At 41.3% G+C, this 25,460-nt stretch overlaps 1 protein-coding gene across 3 annotated transcripts in view; it reads right to left on the bottom strand.

The window, feature by feature from the left end:
* Positions 1-25,460, bottom strand: part of STON2 (stonin 2) — a 173,890-nt gene that overhangs the window by 38,936 nt on the left and 109,494 nt on the right. For all 3 annotated transcript variants that reach the window (XM_030804175.1, XM_030804178.1, XM_030804177.1), the window contains exon 5: positions 19,437-19,607. In XM_030804175.1, coding sequence (XP_030660035.1) covers positions 19,437-19,607 — 171 coding nt within the window. The remainder of the gene's footprint in view (positions 1-19,436; positions 19,608-25,460) is intronic.

Genomic DNA, 25,460 nt, shown 5'->3' with positions numbered 1-25,460 from the left:
GAGCCGAGATAGTGCCACTGCACTCCAGCCTGGGTGACAGAGTGAGACTATGTCACAGGAAAAAAGGAAGGAAGGGAGGGAGGGAGGGAGGGAGGGATGGAATCAGGATTCAAACCCAGGCATTGTTACTTTAGCCTTTCTTGTTATTCTGTTCTTTTTTTGGCAAACTTTTTTTAAAAAAAGTATAAAATACACAGAAAATAACATAAATCATAAGTTTAAAGTTCAATAGCTTTTTACAAAGTAAAGACATGTAGGTACTTCACTGTCTCAAAAGACAGCTCCCCAGAAGACCCCTTTGTACCCCCTTCCCATCACTAACTGCCTCTTCCCCCAGGGTAACAATTATTCTGACTCCTAACACCATACTGTAACTTGCTTGTTTTTGAACTTAGATAAATGAATTCATATAGTATGTTCTCTTTATGTTCATGAGATTCATTCATTTTATTGCATGTGATGTGTTAGTTTGCATTTCTGCATTGTATTCAATTGTGTGAATGTAACACAATTTATCCATGTTAGTGTTGATGGACATTTGAGAGCTAGGCTTCTATGAATATTCTTGTACATGCCTTTGATGCACACATGCTTGCTTCTGTTTTGGGTACCCAGGAGCAGAACTGCTCTCTCACTGGATATGCAAAGCGACTATGCCAATTTACACTCCTACCCACTGTGTATAAGTGTTCTGGTTGTTCTGCATTTTTACCAACACTGGATACTGCCTGTTACTTTCATTTTAGCTATGACGGTGGGTGTGTGGTGTGTTATACTGTGGATTTTACTGAACTTTCACTGATGAACACTGAAGGTGTGTACCTTTTCATGTATTTACTGGCCATTTGGATAGCCTCCTTTGTGAGGTACCTTTTCAAGGCTTCTGTCCATTGGGTGGTCTGCTGTCTTCTTGTTGATCTGTAGAAGTTTTTTTTACATATTCAGGATTTGATTTCTTTGTCATTATGTATTTATTGCAAATATCTCCTCCTCTTATGCTGCAGCTTGCCTTGAACTTTCTTAATGGTGGCTTTTGCTTAACAGACATTCTTAATTTACATGTGGCTTAATTCATCAATTTTTTCCTTTATAGTTAGTCCTTTTTAGGTCTCGTTTAAGATATATTTTTAAGGGACTTACCTTATTAGAGACTGACTGGTGGGATTGTCAGTCAAGGTTCCTCACCCTGATGTAGTCACATGCTAACCTAAATCAATGCAAAACTTTTCGCCTGGTATTTGGCTCTTTTGGAAAATGAAAATGAATCTGAAAATGGTTGTTGCTCATTCATGAAGATAGTGGTACTCAGCAGAAACCAGCTACAAGTCCTTGCCAGAGACCCAAGAGCTGATCTAGCTCTGGCCTTTTCTGAGCTTGGCCTTTCTGCTTATTTAACTTCCCCTTCAACTCTGTGAGCAGCCGCCACCCTCAACTTGTAATACACTCTCCTTTTTAATTTTTTTAATTGCAACCAAAGAATCCTATTGATTCTTTTAAATCTCTCTCTCTCTCTCTCTCTCTATATATATATATATAATATATATACACTCATATATATATATATATACACTCATATATATATATACACTCATATATATATATACACTCATATATATATATACACTCATATATATATATACACTCATATATATATATACACTCATATATATATATATATATATACACACACACACACACACACACACACACACACACTCTATGTTTTTTGGTTTTTTTTTTTTGAGATGGAGTCTTGTTCAGTTTCCCAGGCTGGAGTGCGGTGGTGTGATTTCGGCTCCCTGCAACCTTCACCTCCCGGGTTCAAGTGATTCTCATGTCTCAGACTCTTGAGTAGATGGGAATACAGGCGCCATATGCTCTATTTTTTTTTAAGAGATGGAGTTTATGTTGTCCAGGATGGAGTGCAGTGGCAATTCACAGGTGTGATCATGGCACACTACAGCCTGGAACTTCTGGGCTTAAGTGATTTTCCTGCCTCAGCCTCTCAAGTAGCTGGGACTATAGGTCTATGCCACTGTGCCTGGCTGATGTTCTCTATTTTAATATATGGCACTAAGCACAGACTTAAAGTCTGATCAGTCACACTGTCCAAACAAGAAATTTCACCTTCACGGAATTCAGTCCTCATCCTTTCACTACTGCAGGATGACTTCCGGACATCCCCAGAGATAGTTCTGCCTTGACACCACGTTAGGAAAAACAATGACATTTTCATCTCATTGGCTCTTAGGGAAATAAAGAAGGGGAAATCCAGTTAAAACTGAGCATCCTCCAATAAAGAAGACAATTTAAAAAATGCAATAGGACATTAACCCTTTAACAAATTAGCAAGCAAAGTCAGCTCTGCAGCAAGCTGGATAATTACTATCTTTTTTAGCTGGCACTATAGCAACAAGCACTGATTATTTAAATGGGGAGCAAACAATAATTTGGGTGGAATATTATTTAAATAATGAGCTCTTCTAAAAGTCAAGTTGATCATGAATAGCAAGCATGAGGAGGTGCACATCTATAGAAACTCTGACTGTTATAACTGGAAGCGTGTTTGGGGAATCTTCTCAGTGATCACTCCCTTAGATCCTCTACATTTCACAAGATATGAGCACAGGCCAGAATTAACAAGAGAAATTTAAAAAACAAACAGAAAGAAATTACACCTTCAAGTGAGTCTAAGCTGGTGAGCTGTGCACAGATTGCACTGATGCAATTATAACATTAGGCGTTTCTGGATTGCATCTTTTGGAAGCATTTCAGAACGGGCAGTGTTGTCTTCAGCATGAACTAAGCAGTAGAAAATCTTCGTGCCTTGAGGTTGATGGAGTGTAATTTTTCAAAACAGTCAAAGCTCACTTGGACTCAAAGCTAGTGAGTAAATTTCTATGAATTTATTTTCTTTTTAAAAAAGGAACAATACAAAAGAGCACGTAAGAGCCTGGGCTTCAGGGTTAGAGAAATCTGGAATCCAACTGACACTGGCTGGTTTGTGATTTTGAATAGAAAAGCCTAGTTGAGCCTCAATCTTCCTGTAAATGAGAAAGAATTAATAGTCTACTGTTGACGCCTGAACCACATGGGTTTGAACTACACTGGTCTGCTTATATGCAAATTTTCTTCTGCCTCTGCCACCCCAGACAACCCCCCCTCTTCCTCAGCCTACTCAATGTGAAGGAGACGAGGATAATAATCCACTTACACTTAAGGAACAGTAAATATATTTTCTCTTTCTTATGCTTTTCTTAATAACATTTTCTTTTCTCTAGCTTACTTTATCGTAGGAATGCAGTCTGTAGTATATATAACACAAAAAATATGTGTTAATCATTTTATGTTATTGGTAAGACTTCTAGTCAACAGTTGGCTATTTTAGTAGTTATGTTTTTGGGGAGTCAAGTTATATGTGGATTTTCTACTGCTTCGGGGTGGCATTCCTAACTTCCATGTTGTTCAAGGGTCAACTGTATCTGATGGGCATGGCTGATAATCAGATAATATATCTGAAGCTGTTATATCTTTATCTTTTATTAGGACATAGAAGCTAAAGGAAAATGGCTTTTGTCTATTGAATATAAATAGGTTCTGAAAGGACTTCCCAAACAGAAATGTATGTTTGAAACATTGTCATTACGCTTACCTGCTCTGGATTTATGCAATCTAGCTCAGACTCAGAAATCATTATTATTTATTTTTTTGAGACAGAGTTTTGCCCTGTCACCCAGGCTGGAGAAGATACAATCTCAGTTCACTGCAACCCCTGTCTCCTGGGTTCAAGCAATTCTCATGCCTCAGCCTCCCAAGTAGCTGGGATTACAGACGCCCACCACCATGCCCGGCTAATTTTTGTATTTTAGTAGAGACGGGGTTTTGCCATGTTGGCCAGGCTTGTCTTCAACTCCTGACCTCAGGTGATCCGCCCACCTCAGCTTCCCAAAGTGCTGGGATTACAGACATGAGCCACCGCGCCCAGCCTAGAAATTATTTTTAAAAGAACACTGAGCAGACAAAACCTAATCCCAGAATTCTACGTGCTAAAGGTGGGGCATTTATTCAAGGGTACCCCTCTTGGTGTCTAATAAGGCCTGACCACTCATGCTACAACTCTACGTCCATCCCTAATAACCCATGGGCAGGGGAGGGAGCAAAGAAGAGAGGGCAGCTTTTGGTGCAAGGGAGAATAAAAGAACTGACGGAGCAAACAGCAATTCTCAAGAGACAACCAAATTCACCCAGAGGACATGGTTTTACATATATATATATATATACACACACACACTGAAGGGTTGTGGCAGGATTTCAGACAGAAAGGCTGCTTTAAAAGGCTATGTCTTCAATATTCTCAAGGGCAGGCCAGCTAGGGAGAGTCGGCTGGGCTTCTGATAGGAGTGCTTTATTTGGTTCAGCAACTAGATTAACCTTTCCCTGGTGTTTGCCTAAAATCTTGCTTTGCCCTGCTTCTATGAGAATGGAAATAGGTTGTCAAAATTCCATAAAAAAAAAAAAAATCTCGTTATCTTGACCCATGAGCCTCAGTATCCTTACCAATAAATGAGGGAAATCATACTTAACTCATAGTACTGTGCAAATTAAATGAGATCTCATGAAAAGCATTAATTACACTGGCACACGGCAGCTGCTTGACAGGTAACAGTTATTGTTATTATTGGCCTTAAAAAAACAAGGAGGTACCAAATATTAGATCTGAACTATTAAAAAAAGATAATCTATAGAGAAAAAAATTTAGTCTAGTCTGTATAATTCTAGAATTTGCTAAATCTTGGTTTGAACAATATCTATTATATCTTGAATGTATATTTATTGTCTCCAAATACTTTCTCTATGCCTTCTCATTTATTTACATGTACTTTAAAATTTTACTTAGTTATGATAATTTTTTAAATCACTTAATTATCCTTGAGAACATCTATTAATAAATCCCTAGCTCTAGTGCTCTGCAAATCTGACCCTTCCTTGGAATTGCAGAGCTAGAGGATGAGGTTTCACTATGAAACACTCTAGGCAATCCCTAGAGCCATGTATGTAGCTCAGGAATCTTATTTTGTTTTGAACATGATTATGTATCTAAGGGACAGGATTTGGGGAGGAGCTATCCTAAACAGGGAAAAAACAGGAACCATTCTTTCTGTCATCATTGCCACTTCCAAATAATAGGCAGGCATGTATTTCCTGTGGAGAGTTAGGGATAACGTACCAAAGACAGGAAAAGACTGGGCCAAAGGTGGTGGTATCTTATTTGAGAATCCTCTGCACAGATGACCACTCTTACATTTCAAAACAGCAGCTTTCAAATAGTTTTATGTTCATGGTCACTTTGGAAGAGTAGCAGGTCAAGAGATGATATATACAGGACTCTGAATTAGAGCTGGGAGACCTCCCCTCCTGCCACTCAGAAAATTCATTATTTAATACCCCAGGAATCAATTTCCACATTTTAAAGTGAGGGGGCTGGATTAGATGATCCTGAATTCATCTTGTCTTTAAAACCCAAAAATTCATATATATTCTTCTTCTACTTTATATTATGAAAGACAACAGTGTAAGTCACTCAACTTTGGCCAGAATGAATTAAGAATATTACACTGCTTTTGATAAGACACAAATAAAAGACATAGTAAAATAAAAATTCACATTAAAGATAAAATGTATATTATAAATACAGTACCATCCTGCAGTCATTGCCAGGAGAGCTGCCTGCTTGTTTTGTGATGTGCCTGCTTGTCATACACTTTTTCTCTTGCACAGAACAGTAACTGTGAACCCTCAAAATGGGTCATTTAATTTCAACCTATGAACAATTAAGACAAACTAGAGGTACAGATAGATGGACCAGTGTGAGTAGCATCTCCTCCCCATTCAATGTGGTCAACATGTGAGTGGCTGGCAGCATTAGGAACAGGAAGTAAGGTTTATGTAAGACTGAGAAGTCTAATTGCCCTCCAAATAGCTGAGTATCCAGATGTTATTCATGAACTAATTATGGCTAACATTTATTGAGGACTTACTATATGCCAGGCCCTAAAATGATGTTTTATATACATATCTCATTTAATATTCAATTGTCTCTCCTATTTTGTGTATCAGGATACCCTGCTGCATTGCACTGACATCTCTTTCACAGCAGAGATGGACAGGAAACCTCCTGTTTCCTCTCCCCGTGCCCTCTTTCCAGGTCCAATGATTCACATTCCTTCCCCTCAAGCCTGAAAGTCCAGAGGGAATGGAGCTTTTAGGAAGTTTGATGTTTGACCTTTGACTTTTCATAGGTGTTTTCCTCTAAATGCAAAGGATTTGAGGACTACTTCTCTGTCTTCTATGGTGAGTCAACGGGTGCCACTAATATCCCTCGAGTACTTGTTCCCTATTAGGCATCGGTGCACAGGGTAGGTTTAAGCTAGGATTTGAGCTAAACCGCAAGTATATGGACTTGGAGAAGACGGGAAAGTAAGCCTGGGACTTAAATGACCACTTCTTGGACAATAGAGCTGAATTTATATTCTTTTTTGTATTGCACCTAGTATTATACCCAGCCACCAACAGGTTAAGAAGCAGTATAATATACCAGAAAGAGCAATGGAATAGGAGGCAGGAGAAGAGTATGGGAATAGGTCTCTATCACCCTCATTCCTGCCTAATCATCTCTGCTTTGCTCTGCTCTGCTCGCCTCTCCTCCTCACCGAGGCTCCTCCTACTCCAACAGAACCCCTGATGTTGAGAAGTATCAAATGTCACAAGGGGTGTTTCTAATTTGAGAAGGGTAAAGGAGAAAAGAAAAGGCTGAATATCTCTGCAAGGTATCTATTAAATACAGTAACAATTTTAAAAATCATATGATGAGCCAGGTACTGTACAAAAAAAGATTTCTTAGATGATCTTATTTCCTTCTCACAAGAATCCTATGACAGAGACATTCTATTAACTCCACATAAAATTGAAAATGAGGCACAAGGGTTAAATAACATGGCTGCTAGTTGTACAGTTAGGAAGTAGCAGAGCTGAGATTTAAGAGAGGCTTTGCCACTGAAAAGAAAGGGATTTGCTTTGTAAATAATTCTGTTAAAATGTTATTTATTTCCCACAGGTCTAGAAAGAAGCAGATCCCTAGAAAACAAAGAGAATGCTTATAGGAGACTTTCTCTGGAAACGCGTCAGGGGACATGAGATAGGAAAGCACCATATTCATACATATTACTTTTGTTTTGCATATTTTTTAAATGAAGGGTTGGCCAATTAATATTGCCCAATGAGACATGTGAGCCTTATGGTTTTGCTGCTTGTCACCCCAACACAATTATTTCCTGGTCTTTAGCCAACACGGCATGTCTCTTCATCAGTAAGTGAATACGCAGAATGGACCCATATGTGTGTGCACATGCCCACGCTTGTGTATGTAGCATGTGTGCAGCATAGGTGTAAAGCCTGCAGGCACACCTTGCATTCCTGACTAAAATTCCTTCTCACTCATAAGTAGAGAGATTATATGATTGTCTTAGTCATTTTCTTTTCGTGAAATGGTTCTGGGATGGATAGAGTCTGCTGGGATCTAAGCTCCCAACTGGACCAGGCAAGCATAAAAAGGCAGGCTACTAACACCCACTGTGTCTGTGGGTGCTGGCAAGAAGGGAACCTCTGATAACTATGCAGAGAAAGCCTGCCTTTGGCCATTAAAGCTAAACTCTTAGGGAGAGGAGTCAGTAAAACTTTTACTGGTCTTACCTGCCCATACTCTCTTATCTACACCTGTCCTCAAGGTAACGCAAAGAGGCTGCTTCACTTCTTGAAGGCGGAGAGCTTATGCTTTCTACTGAAACTTAATTTACATAGTAAAACTCCCCTGAACTACTTCCTCTATAAATTGCAAACTCAGAGGAAAAGAAGTTGTACCTTCTAATTCAATCAACTTCCCCTTAAGTCTTCTGTACCTAGCAGATGAACGTCCATCACACCTCCAACCTAAGGAATTCTCCCTCTTGCCTCCCAGCATCTAGACTTAGCCTTGCTGCTTAAAATCAAATTGCCCTTCATTGTTTAAACATAACTGGTGTAATGGCTAGCTCTGGTTTCATGATGCATTTGCTTGTACTGACCATAACTACTGGTTTGCAGGAACCTGCCAATCCTTTTGAAAACTGGTAATTTTTTGAAAGCAAAATATTTTATGCAATTCAGACCACTTTTTGTATGCATGTAATCATCTTTTGGTAGCAAATTCTTTGTGCTATTACACAACAATGCCGGTAAGAATTCTATTTAAGAAACATGTCCTTGCTTGTAAGGCATGACAGTCAAAAAAGAAGGACCCTTACAGGCAAACTAATTAAAAGGGCAAAGCCTCGTGTTTTCACTGCTCTTCTTGTCATTGTCCTCCTTGTACTCCTCCCTTCCTACCTCTCTTTTTGTCTACAATTTCCATTCTATATACTATCTACTATAATCTCCTTCCAGGGCCTGGCCTCATTCCATGGTTTCTGTCACAAAAGACTTATCAGTCCAGTCAAGGAAAATCAAAACCTATCTAATGATTAGATCAAAGACAAGAACTCAGGGAGTTTTGTTTTGTTTTAATTTCCAGTAGCATATTTTGGGTCTTAGAGGTAGATAATAAAGGAAGAGAAGAAAAACAGAGAAAGTAAATCTTAAGATCCTTGAGGACAGAGACTGCGATATAATCTTTAGACCCTCCATAAAGCCTGACGCAGCACCTTCTGTCGTTCAGTGAATGTTTACTGCATGACTCCTACACGCAGATACGATGGTGAACAAAACAGATTGGGTGCTTGCTTCACAACTCTTCAGTCTCACAGTGAGAAAGAAAATTGATTAAAAAAAAAAAAAAAAGCCAGGCCAGGTGCGGTGGCTCATGCCTGTAATCCCAACACTTTGGGAGGCCGAGGCAGGTAGATCACTTGAGGTCAGGAGTTTGAGACCAGCCTGGCCAACACAGTAAAGCCCCATCTCTACTAAAAATACAAAAATCAGCCAGGTGTGGTGACGGGTGCCTGTAATCCCAGCTACTCAGGGGGTTAAGGCAGGAGAATTGCCTGAACCCGGGAGGCAGATGTTGCAGTGAGCCAAGATCGCACCACTGCACTCCAGCCTTGGTGACAGAGCGAGACTCCGTCTCCAAAAAAAAAAAAAAAAAAAAAAAAAAAAAAAAAAAAAATATATATATACACAAACACACATACATACACACACACACACCAATGAAACAGATCATTCATTACAAAGTATGGTTAAGTATGATGAAAGAAAATAACAGATTTATTAGGGAACATACTCTGGGAGTCCTGATCTAGCCTGAGGTTCAAGGAAGGCTTCCCTGATGAAGCAATACTGAAGCAGAGAGGTGATGTGGTGTGTGACTAAGAGTCAGGGAAGAAGTAAGCGAAAGAGCCTTCCAGTGCCTTGCAAATTATAAGACTTCAATGAAGCAAAGCCTGTTCTACTTTTAAAACAACTGGAATCCTGCTTTTTCACATGTAGGAAGAGATGTAAGACAAATCCTGGAAATCTCATCCAAGTCTTTCATTTTACATATAATGAAATTAAAATCCCCATATGAGCTGGCCAAGGCCACTTCCTGGTAGGAGCAGACGTCCAGGCTTCTGGTGCCCAACCCAGTGCCCTTTTGACTACACTGCCCAAGAACGGCAGTTTCAGTGGCCACACAAACTTCAAGGCAGTGATGGGGGCCTTTGAAACTTATACAAGATGAAAGGGTTTATCCTACATTCAAATGGTCTATAGTGGGATAAAGATAAAAGCTTTGAAAAAATGAATTCTGTGCTGTTTGTGAAGAAAGGCTCAATATATCCAGGTATTTTTGACCAAGATGTATTTGTAAACCAGCAACAAAGAGTGAACCAGGCAGATTTTCCTGCCAGCATGCAAAGTGAAAATAAGATGTAGATGTGATCATGGTACTGTGGCAAAGTGATCCATCAATCCAAAGTGACAGTTAAGGCCTACTGATTCTATACATTAACCCAGCAAGATCCACAATTAGCCCTAAGCTCTGATTATCACCACACCTGAGCCTTCCCTGCCACTTACAGAGATCACAAGAAACAGGCCTGAGTAATAAGCTAGGCATTTTATTACATGCTGTGAAGCCCCCTGGGAACTTAATACCGTTTAAGCAACTTTCCTCTGTAGCTTCCTCATGTTCTTCTCTTTACAATACTGCTACACCAAATAAAAATAATGCCTCTTTGTTTTTTTTGTTTTGTTTTTAGAGACGGGGGTATTACTCTGTTGCCCAAGGTGGAGTGAAGTGGCATGGCTCACTGCAGCTTTGAACTCTTGGGCTCTAGGAGTCCTCCCACCTCAACCGCCCGGAGTGTCGGGATTACAGGCGTGAGCCACCATGCCTGGCCTAACACCTCCATTTTGCATTCTTGGTTAGCTTTTCCTTCTCAGTAAACAAGGAAAACACAGAGTTGGTTAGAAGAATGGTAAATGCAGAGGAAAACCTACATTCTGGTCCATTCTGGCATCTCCAAATTTAGAAGTGAACACAGGCAAGAGTTTTTACTATCACTCTATTTGCTAAGCAATAATAGTAAGAGAAGGTTTTTGAAATGTTGCCAGGGGTTACATCTCAGAAGAGAGGCCTCGTTTAGAAGACAGAAAAAGATGCTACTGACTACAGATGAAACCTCAATTCCTTCCTCACTCAACACCTCTTCAAGGGACAAAAGACTGGACATGTCCCTCCAATAAAAACAAGATCTCTCTCTGCCTTTCCATGATTCTTAGTCCCTGCTTTGTGCTGTCTCTTTGCCTCCAAAAAGAAGCTGCTTTATTGAAACATCATAGAAAAACAGTGGTCCCCCCAGACAATGAAGTCGCCTGCATGCAGGCATTTCCAATGTAGGCAGGCGACGATACTGGCAGAATTCTCAACCTGTTGCTATAGTAGCAGAAAGAATGTGATTCCAGCAGCTCTGCTGAGATCCATATCCAAATCCCTCCTGCTCCCGCAGAGAACATTAACCCTTCACTGTCCTTTCTCAGGGGCAGAAACACCTGGGAAGAATCCCAAATTTTTCTTATGAGCTGGGTGCTGTAGTCTTAGCATTTGCTCATTCACTCATTCAATACCTACTTAGGCTGTATTATGCTGGCTCCCAGGTTTTAAGTGGTAAACAGGGCAGACATGGCCCTTGGCATTGAGCAAGAAGAGGAGGAGGATATGAAATTATTGCTCAAACAACAATATATTATATAGCATCCATGTATACGGGAGACAATATGATATTTACAGCAAAAACATCACCAGAAAGGTAACAACCTATCCAAGATAACCAGCTTATCGATCAGTTGTAGCAGACCCTATATATTCTGGGCCATTATAATTATTTGATTGTTTGCATGTGTTAATTGGAGAAAAATACCAATAAAAATGCCTGCTCCAATCATATCATGCCTCCTACAAAACAGTTAAAACACGTTGTTTAATTACACTAATTTTTTTCACATAAAACAGAAACAGTGTAATCTGTCAGGGAACCACTGCTGAACAAGAGGTTATGATCCCAGGCAACAGAAATGGCAGGTGAGGGCTCAGAAAATATGTAAAAGCAGCACAGTCACAATGACCTTGTGAGAACTTCTAAATAGTCTCCTCACCATCTATTTCTGTGGTCAGGACAGTAATGAAGAAACTTCAGGAAATGCAATTTAGGAATGACCTATAATCCAGCTTACTTTCTCTAACACTGTGGTATGGAAATCTCATATTGTTAAACACCTTCCTGCTAGATTTCCTTTTTTCCCCATGGAGCACAAATAGTAGGGAGGCGGGGTTTCTTAGGAAGATCAACTCAGTAAGTAATGCTATACTCAGTAAGTAATGTTTGTTTTGGGAAACAAGGTACTCTCAGCAGATTGCCAAGAAAAAGCTGAAAAAACAAGAAGATAGGTGGCTAATCTCAGTTGGCCATTAGATGCGATCTCAGGAAGGTTACATAATCCTTTGTACTTCAGTTTCCTCCCAGGTAAATTTGATACACCACAGTATTAGTTCATTTTGCACTGCTACAAAGGAAGACCTGAGACTGGGTAATTTATAAAGAAGGGAGGTTTGGCCGGGTGCGGTGGCTCACGCCTGTAATACCAGCACTTTGGGAGGCCAAGGCGGGCGGATCACGAGGTCAGGAGATCAAGACCATCCTGGCTAACATGGTGAAACCCCGTCTCTACTAAAAATACAAAAAATTAGTCAGGCATGGTGGCGGGCACCTGTAGTCCCAGCTACATGGGAGGCTGAGGCAGGAGAATGGCATGAACCCAGGAGGCAGAGGTTGCAGTGAGCCAAGATCGTGCCACTGCACTCCAGATAGAGTGAGACTCCATCTCAGAAAAAAGAAAAGAGGTTTATTTGGGCTCATGGTTGTGCAGACTGTACAAGAAGCATGGCAGCAGCATCTGCTTTTGGTGAGGCCTCAGGAGGCTTTTACTCATGGCAGAAGGTGAAGGGGGAGGAGGCGTGTCACATGACAAGAGAAAGAGCAAGAGAGATGCTAGGCTCTTTTAAACAACCAGCTGTTGAGTGAACAAATAGAGGGAGCACATGCTCATTAACACAGAGAGGGCACCAAGCCATTCATGAGAGATCTGCCCCCAGGACTCAAACCTCCCACCAGGCCCCACCTCCAAAATAGGGGATCACATTTCAACATGAAAATTGGAGGGGACAAATATACAAACCAAACTAGCCACATATATTGAAAGGCACAGAATGATCAATAGCAAAGTCTATAAATTAGTGGCCTAAAATAAAGTGCTTTATTCTTCTTCTTAGTGACACCATAAAACATAATTTCTACCTTGGAGAATATCTGAGAATCTCAAGCATATGTGACAACACTGGTTTCCTGTCTCAATGAGAGACACAAGCCTTTCACAAAATAAATCAGAGAAAGATGTGCCATCAGGAAGGGACAGTCTTACCCAAATCTCTTTTAACCACTGCAATGTTGGGCTAGGCTATGGGAAAAGGTACCAGTGTTCAGAGTAGATGGAAACTCATACCTTTTCACCTGAGAAAAAAGGGATGACAGTAAAGGGATATCATGTGATCTAAAGTAATGACACCACACACATAATACCCCTCCTGGAACTGGAAAGTGGATAACCAAGCCCAGTAATCTGTAATCTTTACATTTTAGAGGATACAGTGGGAATGGAAACAGAGGCATTCTACAGGAATTCCAATGCCATTTCTGCAGCTGTCAAGTTTGAGATATCTTCAGGAGTTTCTTTCTGTTTTTTAATTTATTTTTTTATTTTGGGGTTGTGTTTTTGAGGCAGCCTGTCGCCCAGGCTGGAGTGTAGTGGTGCAATCTTGGCTCACTGCAACCTTCACCTCCCGGGTTCAAGTGATTCTCCTGCTTCAGCCTCCCGAGTAGCTAGGATTACAGGCGCGCACCACTATGCCCGGCTAATTTGTATTTTCAGTAGAGACAGAGTTTCACCATGTTGGCCAGGCTAATCTCGAACTCCTGACCTCAAGTGATCTGCCAGCCTCGGCCACTCAAAGTGCTGGGATTATAGGTGTGAGCCACTGCACATGGCAGGAGTTTCTTTCCCTTCAAAATTCCATTAGACAGACCACAGCAGCTCTGAGTCCCCTGCTTACTTCCACATCACGAGGAGTAGAAGATGGCTCCAGAGGATGCACACTTCTCTGCCTCTGGGTTATTCTAGGGTCCAGCTAGGACTTTAGGAGCCTTCCAAAGCAGGAAAAAATGCAACTCCCTCCTCATACACCCTTCTCCCACTGGGGAAGAGTATTTTAATGGCTCTATTTCTTCACTCTTCTCCATATCCATGCCCTTTGCCACAAGTATTTGCAGTTTCTCACACTAAAAAAGTGAAATAGGCCGGACCTGGTAGCTCACGCTTGTAATTCCACCACTTTGAAAGGCCGAGGCGGGCAGATCACTTGAGGTCAGGAGTTTGAGACCAACCTGGTCAACATGGTGAAACCCCATCTCTAGTGAAAATACAAAAATTAGTCGGGTGTGGTGGCCGGCGCCTGTAATCCCAGCTACTCGGGGGTCTGAGACACAATAATCACTTGAACCTGGGAGACGGAACCTGCGATCACGCCATTGCACTCTAGCCTGGATGACAGAGTGAGACTCTATCTCAAAAAATATAATAAAAAATTAAAACAAATTAAAAAGTGAAATACATTTCCCTACCCTTTGACACTGTGCTTGGTCATGTGACTTTCCTTGACCAATAGGATGCTAACAGATTAGTGACATTATCAGAAGCTTAAAATGAGCTTGTACACTGTGGCTTGTACCCCCATCTCTGCCATCTCCATGAAAATAACATGCTAAAGGTAGCAGCTGGTGCCAAGGGAAGGATGAGAGACATGTGGTATAAAGCTACCCGCCTCGAGTCCAGCCTAGAATCAACTGATTGCCCCCCTCAAACTAAAGACACAGGGGTTAGGAAATGCACATTGTTGTATAAAACAGATTTTGTGGTTGTTTGTAATGCAGCATTATTTTAAGCAACAACTGGTACCATAGTAAATGGTACAGTAAATGCCATAGTAAAATTTACTATTCTTTACTAAAATTTTTTAATATTTTTTACTAAAATGCCATAGTAAAATTTCACCTGAAATTTAATGGTTAAAATACTGCTTGCTTTGTTTTCTTACTACATTACAAGTAATTTATACCTGATTTTTTTTTTCATTAGACTCTAAGATCCTCAAAGCAAGGTCCTATTACATTCCCAGTGCCCAGGATTTATTCATGAGTCCACATCATGTTCTAAACCCCAGGCAGATACAATGGTAAACAATATACATTCTAGCCATCAATATGCAACTGTGGATTTTTCCCATCTAGCATCTGGGTTAGTTTGCTTTTGGCCAAAGGTGATCGTGAAGTTTACTTTTGCAGCTAGAAGTATATCGTCAGTAATGAACTCTGAACCATCTGAATGTTATTTGCTTAAGTATAGATGAACTGGAATCACTGCATCTTTCAGTAATGGAAGGGATTGACAAGACCATTGAATTGGGTTTTAATCCTGGCCAGTTACCAGAGCTTTAAAAATTATAGGTTCCGAATCTTCATCTACAGATATTTGATTGAATACTCTAGTACAAGGCCTAGGCATCTGTGTTAAAAATGTCTCAGAGTAATGCTGACAATCACAAGAATTGAGGACCCACTACCCCCATTTAATAGAACCCCTCCATCCAATGACTGAATGTCTTCTACTGAGTTGAACTAAGGGTTTATAACGACATTAACAGACCCCATAAGGGGACCATGCCCAGGGAACTACGTATCAGTTGGCTATGTTAGTATAACAAACCATTCCAAAACTCAGTAGCTTAAAATAATAAGCATTTATTATTGCTTATGAGTCTATGGATCTGGATGGATTTGTCTGATCTCTGCTAGGCCCATTCAAGTGTCTGAGGTTAGCTGGCTGGTCTAGAATTGCCTCACTCATGTGGCCAGTGTAAGGTCACTGTCACCTGGGGTGATGGGGTCTCTGGGCCACAGCAAGCAAGTCCATGAATGTCTGTCTACATTCCAAGAGATGCCAGATTCTAGGAGAGCAAGCAGAAGTGTGTGAGTGAGCCTCTTAAGACCTTGGCTTGGGACCTGGGCTTGGAACTGACATACCCACACACCTTCACTTCTACGAATTCTGTTGGCTAAAGTAAGTAATAAGGCCAAGCCCACATTCAGGGGCTAGGGAAAGAGACTCCACCCCTTGATAGGAGGAGCTGCAAAGTCCTATCTCAAGGAAATAGATTTAAAGAGGAGAGTAATTGTGACCATTTTTATAATTAATCCATTACACAGCATAACATGGGGGAGAAATAGCACTTCCAGCCAAATGTGATTTCTAAGTGAGGGCTGAAGTTTTCACTCTCATCTCAAAAATTACAAAGTCCACAGGTTAAAGCTACATCTTACATTCATTATTTCTACTCCTGCCTGCACACGCACACATCTTACTTAATCCTCAAGATCTCAGTCTGAAACTAAAGCGAAAGCAATCTATTTACTCTCAGCACTATTTTGTATTATCCTTTGGGGTTAAGAAGACTGGATGACACTCCCCTCTTATGAGGATGTGTTCAGGACAGGTCTCTGTGATGTCTCTTCCTGGCTTAGGATGTGCCTACAGATGAAATGTGACAGTGATCATCAGAGCCATACCCTCTAAAGGACCCCAGAGCATTAGCATGAGGAACACCAAAGCACAAGAAGAAACATTACAGGAAAAGATAACACACAAGACCAGCAAATAACCCCAAGGAGCAGGAAACTGGAGCTCCTTGAAGACTACAGGCTGATGCTAATTAGATTTTAGGCACCAGCTGTTTTCTAGGCCCTCTTCACTCTACCTCCCTTCTTTACTCACCCTTGCCAGACTGTGACCACTTAGAAAACGCACTAATACTGCAGGGCCTGAATCCACAACTATTTTCCCTGATCCAAGCTCCAAGATGCATGCAGCGTGTCTGGGATGTCGCAGCAGTTATTCTAGCATCTCTACAGCTAAGGTGCTGCTTTCTATTTTTCAGAAAAATCACCATGACCTTTTGGATATCTCCACTCAAATTCTTTAAATGTTTACCTGTGGGCCAGGCACAGTGGCTCATGCCTGTAACTCCAGCACTTTGGGAGGCCAAGGCAAAAGGATCACTTGAGCCCAGGAGATCAAGACCAGCCTGGGCAACAAAGTGAGAGCCTGTTTCTACTTTAAAAAAAAAAAAAAAAAAGAATTCCAGAAACGAGAAAACACAGGATGGTAGAGTGGTGGCCACAGCTGGGTATTGTTCTGAAGGCTTTTTGGAGGTGATTCAGCAACTGGTAAGGAGAAAGTACATGCTGCTCAAAGGCAAGGGTATCTCAAGTCCATAGTTAGGTGCCTCTTTATATATACAGTTTTCAATCTGCTTGATAGGATCACTGCTTAAAGGACTAAGCAACAGGAGTAGATGAAAAACACAGTGAAATAAAAAGAAATGCTAAATTCGCCATACAGTTGCCTTAGGAAAGCCAAATTCAAGCAGATGTTGCGTTCAATTTGCTTCATGAAGAAACCCCAGGAAGTTCTAAAAACATACCAAACAGGCCATGAACGGGAGTGTATGAAAGATGCACTTGAATGTGTTCAGAGTTCTGAGCTGAGGATTCTGGGAGCAACCAACCCAGAGATCCATTTCTCATCCATGAGGAACATCTGAAGCCCCTATCCCATCTCATGGAAACTGGACCATACAGGGGATCAAGGCCCTTTGATTTGGGTCAAATGAAGGTTGCCAGGTGGAGGTTAGGGGGAGGGTGTTAAGTGAAAATGCTATATAAACTGCATGTTTTTGCTTTTTGTAAGTGCTTGTGGTTTTCCTGTTCAGCCTGCTGCGACTGGACCATCCCTCTACATAAGTACACCCTAATAAAAATCTGTCATGTTTGCTGGCCCTGGGTCTCTTCTTCCACCTCTTGAATTGGTGCCATCCCTACTGAAGTTAATAGGGGCTGGCACTACATGGAGGAAATTTGCCAACACTCTTCTCAACTGTATTCTGTTCCTGAGCACTGATTCTGGGAGAGAAGCACGTTTCGGGTGGTGATGGTTTTGAACCGTCACGTGTGGCATCCAATGTACAAATGCCTATAAGAGTCAGGATGGCTATCAGTGCCGTTAACTGCATGGGCGACATAGAGTGGCTTCTATTTGTTTTTTAATCATAACTGAAAAGTCACAAATTTGAACCAGCAATCTCTAGGCAAAATCATTATCATGGTTCCTACCCCCACTTCTTGCTCACTTGGCCTCCAAATAAGTGGCATTCTTGGATTGTCTTCTAATGAGCTGGCTGATGGGGCTGCAAGCAATCTATGCTTTCGATTAATCAGCCAAGGGGAAACTAGAGCCGCAAAAAAACAAACTAGTGGCATTATCACCACAGGAACACTGGGCATGACAATGATGACGTATTGCCGATTTACCTCCAGCAAAAGACATGCTGCACTTTCCTGAAACTTGGAAGAGGGGCATTCATCCTAAGAGAGAACTTTTCACCCTACCTGTGATCCTCTCCACTCATACCCTCACTCACAGCCAACTTCATAGACTTCCTATGCCAGAAAGTTCAAATGTACCATCTTGGTACACTGTGTTTTAGGGCAATTTGCTGCACCTCTAGAAACCTAGACATGTTAAGCATAGGCTGCTCCGTACAGGGAATCCTTAAGTTGCCTGCACAGAGTTGCCTAAAACAAACCTGTGCTGCATATTCAGAGTCATCTGGCACAGGTCAGACCTTCACAGGTGTCATGGCAGTGCCTCTGGTTTGGGCAATTTCTATTGCATTTCCCATACCGCTCTCCTATAAAACCCCTTAGCTCAGCATCCTCACACTCTGATGTAATTCCTCAAATTAACTTTACATGCAGCCTTGTCTTTCCTACATTTTTATGAATATCTTCCCAGGTATTAAAGTTTGGGCTAGGCCAGGAACAGACGCAGCAACTTTATTCCTTCACATGTCACTGCAATCAACGGCTTGTGTTTAGAATAAATATTTGAGACACAGAAGCCTGTTAACAATGCAGTGCTTGATTACTCTGAATTACTCTCTCACCCACAGCAACTGAGGGAGAGGGCCTTGGCACCAGCTCCCTGCACAAAACCTGCTTCCCAGCCTCCACCATTTGCCTCCCGACCATTCTCTCAAAGAATTCTCAACACACTATACAAAGATCTCAGTTTTCTCCCTTAAATGCCACACAAATTCCACATTGAACACAGACTTTTTTCTTCCCATTAGCACCACAGATTTAATTCACTACCTTCATGTTCACAAATATTTAATTGGACTTACCTGGTAACTCTTTTCCTCAAACCCCACCTTGCATCTTCCGTTCCACACTGAACTCCTTTAAATAAACGGCCTCTTTTTGTTTGTTTTGAGACAAAACATCACCTTGGTCTATTACAAAGCTATCGTGACACTTAAGCTGCATTTCAATTAGTCAGTGGTGCCTATCTATTAAAATGTCCAAAGTCCTTCACACTTTTTCTTCCTCAAAACCTGTTTGGTAAGCAATGTAGTTTTTTGTTTTGTTTTGTTTTTCTACAGTGCCAAAAGGGTACATTGTACTAACCAGAGGTAATTAGTATGTTAAGTTTTCTTCCAAGGCCAGGCTATCGGGTTACAACTCCTAATAAACCCTCCTGCGAAAAGACATTTCTTTGTCTTGGGACCACCGAGAACTAACCAAACAAAACACCTTCAATTGTGTCAGAAATTCTGCCATCTAAACACAATCAAAAAGAAAAGCCAACACCAAAGCAAATAAAATGAATGAAGTGTTCCTGCTGCGGGCAGCCCTTACCATTGGGAGCGGAGGCCCCCTCCGGACCCTCGCCGGGGTTCTGGCTCCTCTTGGGCTGGGGTGAGGGTGGTGAGGGGTCCAGGCGGTGGGTGCGGGTGGAGGTATGCTCCGAGCATGCTTGAACAGGACTCACTGCCGTCTGCCTGCCTGTCTGCCACTCGGTCCTCTTGTCTGGGTGGGAAGGGCCAAGATGAAAAAAAAATGTGCAGGTTACTCACTGGCCTTCTCGGGCGGGCAGACACACCCAGGAGGAGGGAGAGGCCAGGCGCAGACAGGAGAGTCTTCAGAGGCTGAGCCTGAGATCTCCCTTCTGATTTCCTTTTGTGATTACTTCCTGAACTTTAAGCTCAGTATGCATGGGCATCGGTACTTAGGGAGGCAAATAACACTTGGGTAATTAGATTCTAAGGGCTTAATGCAAAGGTTACTTCAAAAGGCAGTGCTTTAGCACACATCCTTTTGCATTTCACTCTGAAATTTGTTTCCTCTGAGTTAAGAGTGTTAACACTGGCATAGGAAATGAGAGTGAAGGGTTACTCTGGGGCAGGGGTCTGGAAGGGCCTGGAGCAAACAAACCTGGATGTGATTTAAACAATGAGTTTCTGGAGTCTCACTTTTAGACTGAATTTTAGAGAAACAGGATTCTCAACAGTCTCCCAGTGCCTATGGACTTTGCCTTGTCCAAGGGGCACATTCTTAAAGTAGGCCTCTAGAAATCAAGATTTTAGAAATGGATTCACATTGTAAATTCAAGAACTTATTTGATAGCCTGACCTCTGATTAATCCTGAAATGAAGCCTTTCACAAATGGGTAATAATTTGTTGGTTTGGAGGAATCATGGGTGTTCACAAACAAAGGCATGGCAGTAATACAGCCGAGGGAGATGGAGCGGAGGGCGAGGGAACAGGTACTTGCCTCAACCCTAAAAATGCGCTTATGAGGGAGGATGACTGTTCCTCTTTCACATGTGAGCACAAGGAGACCCAGAGGTTAGGGAACTTGGCTCATGCTGGGCCAGCTAGTGAATGGGAGACCCCGGATTTGGACCCAGGTTTGCCTGAAGGCAAGACCTGGTATCCTCCTACCATACAGCCAGGAATGTATGGTTTCACCACTCCAACACTCACCTTTCCTCCACCTGCGGCTGACCTAAGGCTAGATACCTTTCCTTAAAGTTTTATAACTTTTCCAAAACTGATATACCATGAAATGTAATTCTGTGGGTTTCTAGTAAGTGCAATAAAAGGGGAAAAATGTACTATATAGGTTTCTCTACTGTAGCTTCTCATAGCCTTTTGTATGCTAATATACATTGTGACTCTCCAAGTTCAGGACCTACAGTGTGCCACGCTTCCCTTCCCAAAGAGGGGAAGGGATCTTCTGAATTTGGGAAACAGTATTATAGAGATGTGTTGTTTTTTTCTCCTCCTTTTTTTTTTTGAACTTATAAAAAAATTCATTATAAAAAACTTCAAACAGTATATAAGGGCATTAAATAAAAAGTAAAAAATTCTCTATTATTCTTAACAATCTGTCCCATTCCCCCGAGGTAACCACTGTTAGCAATTTCTTATGTATCTGGTTCAGAAATGTTTATGTATATAAAGCATATATGACTATCCTCTTAAAAACAACATAACTGGGATTAAAGGATACCTGTGATGTGTTATTTGGCACTTAAAAAAAAAACGTAATAATACATTTGAGATTTTCCATATCAGCATATAGAATTGCTTGGGCAAGTTAGAGTCAAGAAAAGTAAAAGTTAGGTCTAAAATATTGGATTACCACTTTCTAGTAGGGTCCGCAACATGGGCCACAGTATGCACAGAGGGGCAGACTGAGAAGGGAGAAAGAAGAGGGACTCATACCCCTGTAAACATGATTACAATTGAATAGATACTACACGTTTTACTCTACGGGTTAAAAAAAAAAAAAAAAAAGAAGTGACAGAGAAATGAATTTCTTCCCTCTTCCAGCTCTGACTCTCACCCCACTGTATTAATTGAATAAAGCCTTACCCTCAACAACCCCAGCAATCAGTTGCTATTATTATCCTCATTTTACAGATTGAGAGAGCAATCTCAGAGTATGCACCCAGCACACAAGAACGGCAAAATAAATGCTTGAAGTTTTATTAATGAAGCAAACATGACATTGGCCACCCTGATTTTTGCCACTGTGTTCCTAAAAGCCACACTATAAAGTGGATCCTATTTTCCCTTAGGAACAATGTTGTAATTACGGGTTCTGTTCCAAGACCTCATGTTGGTTTCCTATAAATTCAAGACATAATCAATAAAATCTTGTGAAAACAGAGATACAACAATAAATCTCATAATCATGTAAAATAGTAAAACGATGTTCCATGACTCAGATTTTGTGAAATTGGCTCATACAACCCCTCCTTTTTACTGACGATGGAAAGAATATCCACAAGATTGTGTGGATCTTCTCTAAAAGTATATACCTTGTTATACTGTCTCAGTAATGAAACAATTTTAAAATGTGCCCGCACTTGAAACCTGCATTACACAAGGAACTCCAACATACTCTACAGTGTACATACAAACATATTGTAACACAAATTTGACACAACATTAATATACAAGTTAGAACAGGCATTACTCATTTAACTAGACATAGCTTCCCCTGCCTGCCTCCTTAGAATTAAAAGGTCATTTGAGGAATGATTTGACTGACTCATTTCTTAGAAAAACTGTCTAGGGATAATGTGAATCAATTCTTTCCTATTTTCTCAATATATTTTTCTGTATAAACCAGAGGCCTGCAACATCACTCCATGGGTTCTTTCCTTGCTAACACAGTTGCAGATGTATCTTCATAGTTTGAGACATTACTTGGGACCTTGGCTTGATTTGGGGTGTACAGCTTTGACCTAATCCTCCTGTGCTCCTGCCAATTCTTTCTTTTTTATTCCTCCCCACCCACTGTCCTAAGTCAGGAAGCCAACATGGCAAAACCCTGTCTCTACTAAAAATACAAAAATTAGCCAGGCGTGGTGGCACGTGCCTGTAATCCCAGCTACTTGGGAGGCTGAGGCATGAGAATTGCTTGAACCTGAGAGGCGGAGGCTGCAGTCAGCCGAGATGGCACCACCACACTCCAGCCTGAGCAACAAAGCAAGACTCCATCTCAAAATAAAACAAAATGTGAATTATAATTATTTAATATTATCCAGTCTCTAGACAGTGTCAAATTCCTCTAAATATATCAAAAAGATTTTTTATACTTTGTTCAAGTCAATACTGCAATTGGTTCATAGGTGTTGTCGTTTTATCTAAACATTCTTTTTCCATCTTTATTTTTTTCCTTGCAATTTGTTTGTTGAAGAACCTGGCTCTTTGCCAGAAAATGTCCCACAATCTACATTTTGATCATGGTATGATTTAACATGTTCCTCTCCCTTTGGAATTTATAGTTAGATTTAGAAGTTTGATCACATGTAGATTTGATTTTTGGACAGACTAGCTAGTTGAAAGGCAGTCTTACGTACTTCCATCAAGAGGCAACCGGCGTTTGATAAGTTCTGGTATTTGTGCACTTAGCAGCCATTGAGAATCAATGCCTTGGTATTATTTCCTAGGGATTGAAAAATGATTTTCTTCCATTTCTTCCTCATTTATTAACTGGTATTAAAGGTTTATACTTTCCAAAATGAAAGCATACATTTCCCGTTTCTGTTTTTGGCCATGACATGTTATGTTAGACAATATATATTTTTTCCACCTACGTATTTCATTAAAATCTATTTTACTGAGAAGATTATTTGCTTTAATAAATAACTACTCAGATTTCTGTAAAATAACAACAATTGGAAAACACCATTCAGAAATCTTCAGTCAAAGAGTGGTGAAGGACTGGTCCACAGCACACCACTCAAGTTCAAACCTAATTTTGCCACTTGTGAGCTCTATGACTTTGGTCAAGGCTTTTCATCTTCTTACCCTCAGTTTTTTCATCTATAACATGGAGATAATAAAGCCTACCTTACATCTTTTATGAGAATTCATGATAAAGTATGCAAAGAGTATGTTTCAGTGCCTGACAAATAGTAGATACTCAATAAGTTGTAGTCACGACTAGTTTCATCATTGTCTCCCCCATACCAAGCACAGTGCCTGGCAAACCTCAGCTGCTCAATCAATATCAAGTGAGTAACTTCAGGGATGATTGGCTTTACTTTGTCTCAAGCTGATGGAGGCTTTAATAGTTCAAGATGCTGGTAATATAGAAGTCTATTAATTAAATGTACAGTCCATTCATGGACTGTACATTTAATTGGCTGTAGGAATGGAAAAGGGCATGATTTGCTCCCAGGGTCAATTATCCCAGTCAGCTATTTTGAAAATAAGTACTACTGGTAACCCAGGGTTGAGGAGCAGAATCAACTCAACTATATCTACAGAGAAGTACGAAGACATCAATTTTCTCCAAAAGAAAGATGTACCAGCATTGCTATCACCTTGACTTGGCCTGAGGTGCTTTGAGGGCTCACTCGGTGTACTGAGTTAAACTGTGTCCCTCGAAAAATAGGCTGATGTCTGCCACAGTTTGGATGTTTGTCCTCTCCAAATCTCATACTGAAATTGGATCCCCAATGTTGAAGGAGGGTGCCTAATGGGGGATGTATGGGTAATGGGGTGGATGCCTCATGAATAGATCAATGCCCTCCCTGGGGAGGCAAGGGGGCAAGTCAGTTTTCATTCTATTAGTTCCCACGAGAGCTGGCTGTCAAAAAAAGCCCGGCACCTCCCCTCTCACTCTCTCACAGCCTCTCTCACCACGTGACTTCTGCGCATGCCAGCTCCCCTTGTGCTTCCCACCATGAGTGGAAGCAGCCTGAGGCCCTCAACAGATGCAGATGCCAGCGCCATGCTTCTCGTACAACCTGAAGAACCATGAGCCAAATGTTTTTCTTTATAAATTACAGTCTGACGTATCCCTCTATAGCAACACCAAATGGACTACGATGTTGAAGTCCTAATCCCCAGAACCTACAAATGTGACTTTATTTGGAAATAGGGTGTTTACAGATGTAATCAAGTTAAGACGAGGTCATATTGGATTAGGGTGAACCCTAAATCCAGTCACTGGTGTCATTATAAGAAGAGACACGGCTGGGCACGGTGGATCACGCCTGTAATCCCAGCACTTTGGGAGGCTGAGGCGGGCGGATCACGAGGTCAGGAGATAGAGACCATCCTGGCTGACACAGTGAAACCCCGTCTCTACTAAAAATACAAAAGAAATTAGCCAGGCGTGGTGGTGCGTAATCAGTAGCTTGTAATCCCAGCTACTGGGATTACAGTAGCTTGTAATCCCAGCTACTGGGGAGGCTGAGGCAGGAGAATGGCATGAACCCAGGAGGCGGAGCTTGCAGTGAGCCGAGATTGTGCCACTGCATTCCAGCCTGGACCACAGAGCTACACTCTGTCTCAAAAAAAAAAAGAGAGACACAAAGATACAGGGGAAAACCTCATGCGAAGATGGAGACAGAGACTGGAGTTACGCTGCCACAAGCCAAGGAAAGCCAAGGACTGCCAGCAACTAGGAGAAACCCCACTGACATCTTGACTTTGGATTTCTAGCCTCCAAGACTGTGAGAGAATACATTTCTGTTGTTTTCAGCCACCCAGTTTGTGGTAATTTGTGACAGCAGCCCTAGGAAACTAAAACATACAGTGAACTCAGACCAAAAGTATGGATCAATCAGCCTACCTATGGCTTAAACCATTTAGTGGGAAGGAGAGAGAACGGGGTGGGGAAAATCCTAGACAGGAGAACCTGAGTCAGCTTTAATTTGTCTTAGACCAGCTGGGCCCACAGCTGACTCTTCAAAGCTGCACAAGTACCAACAGGTAAGCCTGCTTTACCTGAAAAGCAGGTGGGCAGAAGCCACAAGACTTGTTGGCACTGATATGTTAGGAATGAAAATGCCGTCTGTAGGGTAAGGCAGCTTCCGTCTTCCTCCGCAGGAGGGAAAGGGGGAATATTAACAC

Source organism: Nomascus leucogenys, chromosome 22a (genome assembly GCF_006542625.1).
Source record: "Nomascus leucogenys isolate Asia chromosome 22a, Asia_NLE_v1, whole genome shotgun sequence".
Lineage (NCBI taxonomy): Eukaryota > Metazoa > Chordata > Mammalia > Primates > Hylobatidae > Nomascus > Nomascus leucogenys.
This window is presented reverse-complemented; position numbering and strand designations above follow the sequence as displayed.